At 33.4% G+C, this 14,504-nt stretch overlaps 2 protein-coding genes across 3 annotated transcripts; one reads left to right on the top strand and one right to left on the bottom strand.

The window, feature by feature from the left end:
* Positions 1-3,153: 3,153 nt before the first annotated feature.
* Positions 3,154-5,445, top strand: LOC103858439 (dihydroceramide fatty acyl 2-hydroxylase FAH2). Of its 2 annotated transcripts, none has more exons than XM_009135806.3 (7): positions 3,154-3,382; positions 4,002-4,079; positions 4,207-4,299; positions 4,403-4,599; positions 4,681-4,786; positions 4,866-5,012; positions 5,114-5,445. In XM_009135806.3, the coding sequence occupies exons 2-7, from the start codon at positions 4,029-4,031 to the stop codon at positions 5,231-5,233; spliced, it is 714 nt and encodes a 237-aa protein (XP_009134054.1). In that variant the 5' UTR covers positions 3,154-3,382; positions 4,002-4,028; the 3' UTR covers positions 5,234-5,445. The 2 variants fall into 2 exon arrangements, with proteins under 2 accessions (XP_009134054.1, XP_009134061.1); XM_009135813.3 differs by having other exon boundaries at positions 3,233-3,382; positions 4,006-4,079.
* A 4,261-nt stretch (positions 5,446-9,706) lies between these two features.
* LOC103858430 (berberine bridge enzyme-like 22) lies at positions 9,707-14,420 on the bottom strand. The gene has a single exon (XM_009135795.2). It carries the CDS (start codon positions 11,391-11,393, stop codon positions 9,825-9,827), a length of 1,569 nt encoding a protein of 522 aa, XP_009134043.2. The 5' UTR covers positions 11,394-14,420; the 3' UTR covers positions 9,707-9,824.
* Between the last annotated feature and the right edge of the window lie 84 nt (positions 14,421-14,504).

The raw sequence follows: 14,504 nt of genomic DNA, 5'->3' as shown, positions 1-14,504 counted from the left end.
ATTAAAAAACGCATATACAAAAGTGATAGAGACACGATCCAAATTTTTTTTTTGCTAAAAGGTAAATATCATATAAATGAAAAAAGATTTACAAGAAATGTAGATCTAAGTTTTGTTACACCTTGGCAAAAAAGTTAAAAAAAAACAAGGATGTAACAAAGTTGAATATGAGATAAACGTAGTTCATCGCATCCATTTGACCATAAGATTGATGAAGTGCTTGCTCTCCCTTCTTGCTGTAATTGTGTTGCGCATCTCCTTATCAACTATCCTGAATATGGTGGTAGGTGGTAGAACAGTGTGGTTGTGCAGCACATTGTTTCGTTGCTTCCAAAGGTGGTAAATGATACATTGGGCAGCTAGCTTCCGCAGGAGAGATTGTTAATTTTAGGATGTTATACTCTTGTATGTTCAATTTTCCATGAGTGCTCCTTCCAGTTATTTTTACAGTTTCCACATATTTTCCATGAAATAGGGATTCAAAATACTATATTCTTAGAAGTTGAAGTAAAATGAGAAAGAAGAGAGATGACTGAGTTGTGAAACAACATATCGAGAGATTTTATATGTTGAAGAAGATTCCTTATTCTATATGAAATCGTATCTTTGAAAATCAAAAATATATAATGGCACATGAAGGAATTGCATTGATTGAAATGTCAACCTAGTTTAAAGTGCAGTATGTATACTATAGTTTTATATAGGCGAAAGCCTCATCGCTATATCATGTCTAGCATTAAGATGTGTGGCCATTTCTCTTCGTTAATTTATGTATAGACATAGACTTGCTAGTTGAGTAGTTCCCAAAATTTACAATTAGGTTGCGAGATGCACAAAAATGTGACAACATGTTATAGATACAAAAATTTATTATTAAAAAAATATAAAATGCTAAATGAACGAATTGCTTTGATTGAAATCTCGACCTAGTTCAAAGTGTATTATGTATACTATAGTTTTATATAGCTGAAAGCCTCGTTGCTATATCATGTCTAGCCTTAAGATGTGTGGTCATGTCAATTCATTAATTTGATCATGTATAGACATAGACTTGCTAGTTGAGTAGTTTCCCAACAAATGCAGAGGGACTAAAGACCCCATGTGTATGCATATATTTTATTTTGTTTAAACAACACATCATACCCACAACCAACTATGTTGGTAATGTGTCTTGGAGCCTTTTTATTGTATAGGACCCTTTACTAGTTTACTCTTTTCAGTAGTTATATTGATTTAACGAATCTTTACCTTTGCTATATATATTCTCTTAGTATGAGTTCATGATTGCCAAAGGATATATGATTCCTTCATTTATGCTTTCTTCAAACCATTTGTCATCATCGGTTAATGTGTTTGGGACCGATTACTAAGTTCATATATTATTAATATTTGTGTTTTTTTTAAACCGAAAATTTTTAAATCTGAATCTATTAAAAACACATACCTAATTTTTGGATGAGAAGTGCATCTCACGTATAGACTATCTCCCGGATATTTATATTTTGTGTAGTATTACTTGTAAGAAAATTATCCAATACTCTAATTCAACAAAGTTAAGAACTTAATAATAAATATAATGCTTGATTAACTAAAATTAGTCATACATGCAGTAGTCGTCTGGATAAATTACGAATCAATGCTGCAACTGATTGCACTGCGCCTACATGCACATGAATCATATGATTGATTATAGGCTATATTACAGCGATGAGAGAAGAATATATTTAGTGTTTGTGAAGAGTTGATATGATACAAAAGATTTTTAGACTATCTCAAACTTTACAAAAAAAAAGAGTTGATATAATATGATATCCTATTAGAGCTTTAACGTGTTCTTCTCTCATCACAGTTCAGTTAACTACAATAGTTTATACGTATTCATCGTGCTGGTAAAAAGAGAAAAAATCTTTATCATGCGATTGCTGTGAAATTTGTCCTAACTCAGAAGTGAAAAATAAAATTCCCTTTCTATGAAACGAGCATTATGTTTATATATAAAAAACAAGCTGATAAAGTTTGTATGTTATTCTGGAAAACCTAATGGGGAAATTACATAGGTTAAATATAATTATGACATGTACATTTATATTTACTGTTAGTTTATATTTTTTTGTTAAATTTTTTTAGGATATGCTAATAACGTATAAATCATCATTAATATAACATAAATAATTATGACATGTACATTTATATTTACTGTTAGTTTATATTTTTTTGTTAAATTTTTTTAGGATATGCTAATAACGTATAAATCATCATTAATATAACATAAATAATTTAATAGTTGAACTAGAAATACAATAATATTTTACAATTTTTGAAATATTAAATTCTATTTTTTATAATTTTTATAAAAAAACAAATCTTCGAAAATTTATGCATTTTTTAAAAAATTATAATTTTCTAATCTCATTAAAGTTTTTTTTAATATCTACAAATTTTATAAATATTATTTAGTTTTGATTTTTGATAATTATATACCTAACCAAAATTTCTCTTAATTTTATAGATTTTTATTTAATCTATTTCAACAAAAAAAGATAAAAAAATCTTCACAAGATTATAATTTATATATATATATAAATTTAAATATTTTTTTTATTTTATCTTGATTTTTACATATAATTAAACTAAAATTTTAAATTAAATATTGTAAGCAAATAACAAAATCTAAAAATAAAAAAAAAATTATTTTTAAATATTTCAAATTTTAAAATTTCTATTTCTGCATATAGTATATGAAGACACCTAGTATTCATATTATATAAACATTTATTTAGAAATTCTCAAGATTTAATACCCAAACCAACTAGCATGCGCTGTACTGTACTATTACGGGACTTATAATTTTAGCAAATCTAATTAAGGGGGTTAACAAAATCAGACAAAAAGTAACCATTTAAAATACTTTCCATATATAGTATATGATATTTCATTAAATGTGAATTTTAAGAAGAAAAACTATTTAATTTGTATATACAGTAAACATCAATTTTTTAATTTTATTTTTACAGAATAGCATATAAGAATAGTAAAATACTATTTCTTGCAACATCTTCCTTAAAATGATTATTCTTTTTAAGCCCTTCCTTATTTTAATTTTTTTGCCAGCCAATAATGATCTGGTTGAACGTTTTTTTTTTAAATTAGAACCGTAAATACGAAAGATAAAAATGGAATAAACAAAAAAAAATAAGAAAAAGCCAGAAATAAAAAGAGAGAAAACGTGGGCCGAACATTATCAAGAGAAGAAGCATAATAAACCCATCGTTGTGTGACAGAGTGTTGCTGCTGTTCTTGTTCCTTCCCCCTCATTGGAGAGACTAAGCGAGTCTCTTCCGATCCCAGAGAGAGAGAGAGAAGCGCTTGTTCTTCTTCAAAGGTAAAGAAAAGCCTCTCAGATCTTTCTTCTTCTCATTCTCGATTCAGATCTTTTCACATTCTCGCGAAAAAATCGGACCTTTTTCTTCGTAAATTCCGAAGAATGTTGGCTTTTTTTTTTGTTTCTTCTCCTCCTCTAGATTTCGTCATCTCCTTTGACGCGTTTCTTGGTTTCCGAGAAAATCTGATGTTTGATTTGGTTTCTCTCTCTGAAAGTTTCGTTCTTTTAACACATTGTTGTTTTCGTTGATTGGCTCCTGTCTTTAGGTATGTTGATGAGATAACCTTTTTGTTTGGATCATTCATTGACTCAGTATGAGATTCTTGTTTGTGTAAATCGAGCTTTGGAAATAGAGTTTCTGAGAAGAGATTTGATTTCTTTTAATATGTTCTTGTCAGATGAAAGTTTTGCGTAATGTTTCCGTCAATGTTTTGTATTTGAATGAGTGCAGTTTCAGTTCCAATTCTTCCTTGACTTACCAGTTACATATTTTAAAATAAGTAGTAGTCTTGAGTTTTGGTTTACCTTTTGATTATATACTGTTCATCTTCTATGTTTTGTTCTCAACAGTACATGTGTTATATGCTAATTTAAGTTTTACTTGTTTTTTATTCTCTAGCCAGGAGTCTCAGCAGGGTGGGCAAAGATGGTCGCAGAACGTTTCACAGTCGATTTGGATAAGCCACTTGTCTTTCAGGTGAGGCATAGATTTTATCTGTATTCATCATGTTAGATCGTTAAGACAAAGTAACAAGAGGGGACTTTCTTCTTCAACCTTCAAATCATCAGTGTCCTGATAAAAATAAACTTTCTTTTCTGGTCAGGTTGGTCATCTTGGGGAAGAGTATCAGGAATGGATTCATCAACCTATTGTATGTGTAGAGGGTCCTCGTTTTTTCCAGAGTGATTTTTGGGAGGTAACAACTCTTTTTTTTTTTTTTTATATTCATCTTCTTGTAATGTATATCATCATCCTCTTTGTTTTTGATTTATATCCATTCTTTGTGAAACTTTGAGCAGTTCTTGACTCGCACTGTTTGGTGGGCTATCCCAACGATCTGGCTTCCAGTTGTCTGCTACGTTCTTTCAATCTCCGCGAGGAAGGGACTTACATTTCCCCAGATCGGTTTGATAGTTGCCTTTGGCGTACTCACCTGGACACTGCTCGAGTACACGCTTCATCGTTTCCTTTTCCATATAGAAACCAAGAGCTACTGGTTAGTTCGGTATTCATGATTGTGCAACATAAACATAACATGTTTCTTCACGAAACTGATTCTGTTTTGTTCTTTTTGTAGGGCAAACACTGCACACTATCTTCTTCATGGATGCCATCACAAGCACCCACAAGACGGCCTTCGTCTTGTCTTCCCTCCTACCGCAACTGCCATTCTCTTGGTTCCAGTAAGTATCTATGAGTTTTTTCTGTTTCAAAATGTGAACTTATTACGATGTTGTTCATCATCTTTTCCTTGTCTTTTAGCTATGGAAGCTTCTCCACCTCATAGCTACTCCTGCTACAGCTCCTGCTATGCTTGGAGGCATTTTGTTTGGCTATGTGATGTATGATGTTACTCATTACTATCTGCACCATGGTCAACCTAAAGAACCAACCTTTAAGCATCTCAAGGTAAATCAATTCCCATATTAAAAAAAAAAGAATCTCTTTTTGTGGCATTCAAACTTATTCCTCTGAATTTCTGACTGAGTTTTGGTTTATACGCTTTACAGAAATACCACCTGAATCATCACTTCAGAATCCAGGACAAAGGATATGGGATCACTTCCTCTCTCTGGGATAGAGTCTTTGGAACACTTCCCGGTACAAAGGCTGCTCAGAAGAAGCTCTAAACCGGAGATTTCGTTTTGCCTCTCTCTCAGTGTGTTAAAAACTCAATTCTTGATTCATCATGTGATTCAAATGACTGTTTTAACTGATGCTGTATACGATCTATCACCATATTTTGAACATATCTAGTGGTGTGTGTATTTGTTTTATGGTGTGGTCATAGAAAATTGAAATCATACTGGTTTATTTTCTATTCAATTTGGTCTTGAATCAACTGTTATTAGGTACATATCTACTATGGAAAAAAATACATAACAATACATTTGGTTTGGTGGGATACTCTATTGGTTCCTGAAGAAGTTCGTTGGATCAATCTTCCCTTTAACCAAATCCAACTTCTTGAAACTGCCTCTGTAATATACTTTCTCATCCCATTCCCTAGCATCTTCAAAAGCTTGTGTTATTGCCTAAATCAACATAGGAATTGCACCAAGCATCAAGATCGTTTTGAAATTACTCTGGTTAATCACGATCTCTAGCATTCCTTTAACCAAACTCCCATATATATTGGAGTCTTTGGAAAAGTTAAGCATGGGACTGGGTATCAAAGGACTTATAAGTTATACATAAGGCTGAGCTGATCCGACCAAACAGATATGTCATGTACGTTACACGACCAAAACCCCGAATAATCCAAACTTTTGTCCACCAACAAAGCTCACCGGGAAGAAGGAGAAAGCTAAAAAGAGAGGTGTGACAGATAGAGGGATACATGATTCTTTCACTTATGGTAGCAGTTAAAGATAAAAGAAGAAACTAGCAGACATCAAGCAAATAGAAGTCATTCTCTTTGAGTAAAGATAGTCATTACAAAGAGGGTGACAAATGACATCAAATTCCAAATTTCAAAGAAACTGAAGGGGCTTACTGAATCAAGGATTTGAATAAATCCAAAAAAAATCTCTGTCCGAGATTCGAGTAAATCTTAAAAAGATTTGTTACAAGTTTTAAGATTTTTTAGAAGAAATTACAAAGTTCTTAAAAAAAACTTTTAAAATTTTAAATATTTATTAAAATAATATTTTTATTTTTAAAGAACTATAATTCAATATTTTATCGCTTTATGAAATATATAGAATATATGAAAGTTAAAAAAAACGATTTTTAAATAATCTTTTCATTTTTTCATTTTAAACAATTTGATTTTTTTTTAAATGTCAAGTAATTTTTTTAAAGTTCCAAATACCATAATAGGAGATGGTATTTCGACTCATTACTTTTTCACTATAAAATCTCATCCAAACCCACTAAATCCCATTTGATAGATTTTATTGACAAAATCCATATTTTTTAATAATTTGGAATTTGGGAAAACTTATACAAATGACTAATCTAAAAAAAAGTTGGATTTCATATTGAATTTATAAATGCTAAATACAATAAGAGTGGATTTGAAAAAAAAAAAAAATCCTCTCAAATCATGGATCCAATAAGACCCTCTGAGTTTTACAACTTGGCTCAAGTTGCATAGGAAAATAAATAGAGAAAATTTGGAAAAATACATTTAAATGAGATTATATTTGAAAACTACACTATTTTTTTCTTGCAAACTACACTTATTCATAAATGAAATGGCTAAACTGTCCAAGTTTACTGTTTAGATTATTTTGATATCTAACTTGATATTTTAATTGAAAACAAAAAATACGTGTTTAAAAAATTTCAAACAAATTTATCAACAAACATATTTGTTTTAATACTCTTAATATAAAATAGAACAGAACCTTTAAAAAATAAAAATTGGTGATGACTTTACCAAATAACTAAATGATCTCATATTCTAACCTGGGAATTCTTTTTCCTTGTTTCAAAAAAATTGCTATTCTTTATTTAACAAAAAAAAAACAATCCATCCAATTTTTTTAGAATCAGAGAGTGTGTTAATATATGTTTACCATTCTTAAAATGTTTGTATTATATATTGTATGTTGAGAAAATGGATGAACTGCTAAAACAAAGAAACACGATCTATTTATTCCTTTTCTATCTCAAAAACACCAAATGGTAACAATTTCAGAAAGAAATAACTACAAATATCACGGAAAATTTATACAAAAGAACAATCATGGAGAATAATCAAGAATTATAAATTTATATTAATTTTGATCATAATATGCACATCACATCAAAGCATCTTGATGGAGCTTGGGGTACCGTCAAGAATCATTCTTGTTTTCTTCTTCTTCTTGAGAGGAGGACTGTTGACATCAAGTTTTTCCTTCTTTTTAGGGATCCTAACAAGCTTCAGATCTTCTGCACTTGTAAAATTGCGACAATAAAGATTCTTCTCTTTATGCTCAAAGTGGTACAGATCCCATGCCAGTTGTTAAAGTTGTGATGACAATATTGTCAGCAATGTCTCATGTTCCAAGGTCAATGTGTGCCTTTGATTTGATTTTCCATTTAGGTGGGTTGTCATATACTCTGACGATATCTTTTGATATTCTGCCAGAGGAGCATTGTAGAAGAACAAACATCCACATGAATGAGGTTGGACCCCGAAGACCTCTGATTCTCACAAACCTGCCTTTCTGACTATAAAGGATGTCTCGAGTATGATTGTTGAGTTTATACTCATTAATATCTCCACCAAGTCATTTGTTCACGTTTGTTTCTCCGTGGAATATGCAGAGACACTGCCTTTGGAAGTGGGTTAATTAAATTCATAACCATCTCCACGATTATGCAGATCACACTGCAAAATCGAAGGACCTAACAAATTAGGAGACCGGTAGCTTCTGGTTGAAGAACTCCAATTGGTCGACAATGTAACGGCCCGGTTCTTGGCCAAATTTTTTTTATAAAAGAATGGGCTTCTCTACGGCCCACTTGACAAAAACCTAGGGTTTCCTTCACCTTTTCATATAAAAAGAGTTATAATCTCTTCTTTTGTCTCATTGATAAACGACAGTGAAGCTCTGTCAGAAAATTCCAGAGACTGAAAACCCTAACCTCTCTCTCTCCTCTGTGCCGTCTCTCTCTCTCTCTCCTCGCCGCCGCTCTCTCTCTCTCCTCCTCGCCGGCGTCGTGTGGTGGTGGTGGTGGTCGCAGCCGATTGGTGGGGTGATCAGATCTCGTCTCTCTCTTGTTTCTTGTTCCAGATCTGGCCAGATCTCATTCCCTTGTATCTTGTTTCCAGATTCAGATCTAAGCTAAGATGGAGTGTCTTGAACCCAATCTTCTCCCATGATTTTGTATATTCATTTATGTTGGAGTTATGATTGATTAAACCATGTTTGAGAGTTAGGATGATAGATCATGACTACTGCTAGGATGGTAGATGAATGGATCATGATATATAAGAACCCTCATACGATTAAATGAGACCTAATGGACTGCCTTGTGTTGTTGTGACGATGGATTAATAATTGATGCTGGTGTGATTGGATTGTGTAGTCTCATATGATGATTGTGAATGAAAACTAGGTTGCTAGAAAGAAGTGAACGCATAAGATAATAGATATGTTATTGATATTTAATTTGACAGCATGATGTAAGTGAATGAGATGTCCTTTGGCATCAGCTGTTGTGATGTGTATTGTGTGAGACACCGATAACGGGTGGCGTCTAGATGCCAAAGGACATTTCATTCACTTACATCATGCAGTTACACTAGATTTCAATGGTAAATCTATCATCCTACGCATTAATCTTCTTTCTAGCATCCTAGCTTTCATTCACATTCATCACATGGGACTACACAAGCCAATCACACAAGCATCAATTATTATTCATCATCACAGCAATACAAAGCAGTCCATTAGGTTCCATTTAACCGTATGAGGGTTCTTATGCCTCATGATTCATTCATCTACCATCCTAGCAGTAGTCATGATCTATCATCCAATTCTAACTCTCAAACAGGGTCTAATCAATCCTAACTCCAACATAAAGGAGTATACATAATCATGAGAGAAGATTGGGTTCAAGACACTACACCTTAGCTTAGATCTGTCTAGAAACAAGAGACAAGGAAATGAGATATGACCAGATCTGGAACAAGGAACAAAAGAGAGACGAGATCTGATCACCCCACCAATCGGCTGCGACCACCACCACCACCACACGACGCCGGCGAGGAGAAGGGAGAGAGAGAGTGGCGGCGAAGAGAGAGAGAGGCGGCACGGAGGAGAGAGAGAGGCTAGGGTATTCAGTCTCTGGAATTTTCCGACAGAATTTCGCTGTAGTTTTTGAATAAGACAAAAGAAAAGGATGTAGCTCTTTTTATAGGAAAAAGGTGAAAAGAACCCTAGGTTTTTGTCAAATGAACCTTAAAGAAACCCATTTTTTTATGAAAATTTTTGGGCCAGGAACCGAACCGTTACAGACGAGTTCTTGAATTTTCAGCAATTGGTGATTCACTGTTAAATGTTAATGCTACTACTGTACACAACTTATCACCATATTTTGACATATGTAGTGGTGTCCAAACCGGTTGTCACTTTATAATTCTTTTATAGTTTGGTTATAGAAAATTGAAATCAAGCTGGTTTATTTGCTATTTAATTTGGCCTTTGAATCAACTGTTATTGGGTACATATCTACTAGAAAAAAATACATTATCAATACATTTGGTTTTTGTCTTTTGAGAAATCAAAGCAGAGGAGGAATACTCTGTTCGTTCCTGAAGAAGTTGGTTGGATCGATCTTCCCTTTAACCAAACCCAGCTTCTTGAAGTTACCTCTGTAATACTTCTCACCCCATACCCTAGCATCTTCAAAGCTAGTCTTGCTTCCTGTGTTGTTGCCCAAATCAAGATCTCTGTAATTCAAATAAGCTCCTCTAGGCGATGAAGAGACATAAGGAGTCATGTAATCGTAAAGCATTATCATCCACGTCACATGCCTGTTCATCTCCTCGACTGTATTCACTCTCCACTTCACCATGTACTGTATGTTGTAAATGTTCCCTCTCCTGTGTGGATATGGAGACTCACTTTCTGATACCTCGCTTATCTTCCCACCCAATGGCTCTAGGATCATCAGTGGAGTCTCTTGCTCGAGAAACCTTTTGGTCACTTCTTCGAAAACGTTCTCAGGAACTGGCTTTTGAACAAAGTCTGACTTTGCTTTGAAGTAAAGATCCTCGTATCTTAGGTCTCTGTTGAGCATTGTCTCTAACGGTTGTCCTGACTTCCAGTTAAAGAACATTATGGACTCGATCCAGCTCATTTCAGAACAGTCCTGAGCTCTTAATCCTATCTCAGGAAACTTCTGGTTCATCAGAGGAATCAACTTATCGACTCCACCAAGAAACAAAGCTTGGAAAGTAGTTTTGACTCTCCTTTGACCACCTTCTACACTGTTGTCGATTATAACTCTGATGAAGAGGTTTTGGTCTAGCTCCGCTCCTATGGACTGCCACCTATGAACGAGCTTGTTCATGCTAGCTCCCATTGGATGTTGACTTATGAAACAAGTTACCTTCTCGGGAACCCTAGCGAGCTTAACCTTCCACGACAACACAACACCGAAACTCGCTGCTCCACCTCCTCTAAGTGCCCAAAACAAATCCTCTCCCATCGTTCTCCTGTCGAGGATTCTCCCGTTCACGTCCATCAAACGCGCGTCCACAACGTTGTCAGACGCTAAACCGTGTTTTCTCATTATTGTACCGAACCCACCGCCGCTGATATGCCCACCAACTCCAACGCTTGGGCATATCCCTGCGGCGAAGGCGTGGACCTTGCTGGTTTTGGCGATTTTGTAGTAGAGTTCGCCGAGTGTGGCTCCGGATTGGATCCATGCTGTTTCTTCCGTGAGGTTGATGGTGATGGTACGGAGGTTAACTAGGTCGATGATTATGAAGGGTGTTAGTGAGAGGTAAGAGAGGCCTTCGTAGTCGTGACCACCACTTAGGGTTCTTACTTGCACGCCAAGTTTCTTGCTGCATAGTATTGCTTTCTTGATTTCGGATTCGGATTTTGGTTTGAGGGTCAGGATCGGCTTTAGGCTTGTGAAATTCAAGTTGAGGAAGTTTGAGCTTGGAGATGAAGTCTTCAATGAGGCGGTGTAGAGTCTGGAATCTGATGTGTGTTTAGTGAGATTGTTGGGGTTTCTGGAGATTGTTGACAAGCAGCTTTGAAACTGTTCTTTTGTGGGAACAGAACTGACATGTTTAGCTAAGATGAAAACAAACAGACACAAAGCTAGGTCTCTCATGTTTGTTTGTTTCTTGTGTTTGAAATTTCAGACAAGAACAAGTATAATGTTCTAGATCTTTGTCTGGTTTAGAAAGTTTCTTGAGACAAACTGGATGAGTTGCAATGAAGAAGGACAAAGAAGACTTAAATAGATTTCAGTTTTGGTGGTGTTTATTTGAATGTAATTTTTTAATAAACGCCACTAGAAATTTAATAAGATTATTTTTGAGGAGTAGCTCAAACAAAGACGTTAAGCTAAGAGTCAAAAATGTAGGCATTTTCAAAGTTTGTGATTGTGGAATAGTGACAGCCATATATGAGAACTACGCGTTCTATCAAAAATATTGCAGTTTTTTAAACGTGGAGTCACATACTTCCTCTTCTCCCATTTTACAAAATGTTCTTTCTTACTAAAAAATCAAAATTTAAAATTTGTAAATACTGGAGTATATTTTAACAAAAATTGTTATTGAAACCAGATAGTATACATTTGTAAAAGAAATTAGTTTGGGGTATGGTATAAATTTATAATTCTTATTTGATTTATGTTAGAAACTAGAGGTGTATTCAATTTAGATTTTGAAGTGATTGATTTTAGTGGGTTTAAAATGATTTTATGTGAATTAAAAATTAATATAATTTTTTTAACAACTTTAAATTTTCATGTGAAATAATAAAATTTAATTATTATTTTTAACTAAGAAACTCCATCAAATACAATCACTAGAATAGTTGATTTCAAAGTATTTCATGAAATAATAAGTTCAATATAAATTTTTAATTTTTTATTTGAATAATTAATTCAGTATTTTAATAAACATCATTTAAACCTAGCAGTTGAACTAGTTGTTAGTATTGTTTTCTTGAAGAATTAGTTAGTTTTTGTTTCAGATATTCCCGATTAGTTTGATAAAATTATTGTTTAAACATTTAAATAAAACAAAACAAAAAATAGAAAACATTTTACATAATAAGACACAAATAATATTACTTGCTAAAATATTATTTTGGCACTACTAGATGTAGACCTGCATGGCTCCAAAACAACAAATAAATAAAAGCCCAAAATAGCGTTTTGATAGGTCTTCCTTTTACGCCATATATCCATAGTGTAAGACTATTGATTGGTTGCTTGTCAAGGTTCATGCTGTATAGCTGGATATTGTTACCTAAGTACAATAAACTTAAGTTTTAAACGAATTAAACTATTAATTTACGGCCTTATTTTACGGTATTTATTTTTGGATAACAAGGTCTTCTTTATTAACAATGACCAATTAGACTTGAGTTCAAAATCTACGTAAACGGTGTGAGTTCCACAAATTTTAGGTTTAAAATACTAAGTTTTCCTTGATAAAAGGTTAGAAGCGTTTATACATATATCTGAGACACTAGAATCATGGACCAATCTAAAATAGTATATTAAGCTGCTATAATGTGAAACAAAGAAAAGTAAACGTTTGATATTCTTGAATTCAATGAACCATAAAGTTGACAAAAAAATATTAATGGACCATATCATATATTTAGTTCATTATTTGATTGTCTTAAGATAACTCTTATAATGTTAAAAAGGAAATGAAACGTTAACGTCATTAGGCTTGATGTCAACTCTACGGCATACTAAAAACGTGTCATCATTCTTACTTTTTGGAAGTCTTTGGTGATGCTTTGAATTGAATGATTAGTGTTAAAAATGGATTCGTCCTCGTTGTCACAACCGCATGCACAGAATCATAATCAAAATTCGTATATGTTTACTGTTTGGATATATATAAAGGGGAAAAATAGTCTAGATCAAGCTGGTAGATGATCATGATGATGTGATTTAATGTTTTGCTCTTCGTTAAGTTGTTATGTGAAACGTTTTTCTGTAACATTTTGTTTTCTTATAACTAGATTCATCACTGTACTTTTTCCAGAACCACATGTACCTGATCCTGATCATGGTTTCAAGTTGTATTATATAATGAGGACTCGTATGCGCTCTGCAACAGATAGCTCGCTCCACCTAATCATCCTATATTTAATTAAGTCATTATATAATCCTCTGTTCTTTAGAAAACTTATAATGTTAATAAAGAAACGAAGCGTTTGCGTCGTTAGGCTTGATGTCAACTCTATGGTCATACTTATAAGCGTGTCACCGGTTCTTACGTTCTGGAAGTCTTTTGGTGATGCACTAAATTGAATGACTAGTGTTATAAATGGATCCGTCGTCGTTGTCACAACCGCATGTATACATAAATTAAAAAAATTCGTCCTGCCTATCTGGATGTTTATATATCCTAACAAAAAATGCAATAAAGAGAAAAAGTCTAGCATAAGCTTATAATTATATGGTAAAGTGATATCTCTTTTGTTAAAAGTAATTACGTAGGATGACCATTCCATAATGATGCGATTTATATGTTTTTTTTTTTTGCTAAATTGTAAATATCATATAATGAAAAGTAGATTTTACAAAGGTAATATCTAGAGTTGATCTATCTTGGCAAAAAGAAAATAAAAAACAAGATGAAACAATGCAGTCAATCTAGTGGACTAAAATCTGCACTCAACGCAACCAAAGAACCATGAGTGATTTGAAAAGCTTGTGATCCTTTTTAGCTGATATGATATTCCTCATCTCTCTTTCAATAACTCTGAAGGTCTCTGTAGGAGTCAAGCAAGTGTGATTATAGATGATATTGTTTCTTTGCTTCCAAAGATGGAAGACCGTAGATTGAGCAGCCAACTTCCGAAGGAGTGAATGCTTCTTTTCCGGTGGAGCTCGTATCCATGAGAGGAGTTCCGCCCAGTCTGCAATCATCGAAGAAGGAGGATTGCAACAGATCAAAGTGTGAGACCAGACTGCGCAATTTATATGTTTTTGCCGCTTTGTTTGATTAAATTGTTACGTGAAACGTGAATTTTCATGTAGTTATTTTCTTATAAATAGATTCATCTCTGTCCTTTTTGCAGAACAACATGTTATTTGTTTAAAAAACGATTTATCAAACTTTTTCAGAACCACATGTGCCTAATCCTCTTCAAGATTTCATAGTTGTTTGGATATAGGAAATAAAAATTAAAAAAAAATGATCTAGATAAAGTTTATACGACTTATTTTAAATTATTTTTCATCAGT

This window comes from Brassica rapa, chromosome A01 (genome assembly GCF_000309985.2).
Source record: "Brassica rapa cultivar Chiifu-401-42 chromosome A01, CAAS_Brap_v3.01, whole genome shotgun sequence".
NCBI lineage: Eukaryota > Viridiplantae > Streptophyta > Magnoliopsida > Brassicales > Brassicaceae > Brassica > Brassica rapa.
The sequence above is the reverse complement of the archived record's forward strand: the minus strand, read 5'-3'. Positions and strand labels throughout refer to the sequence as shown.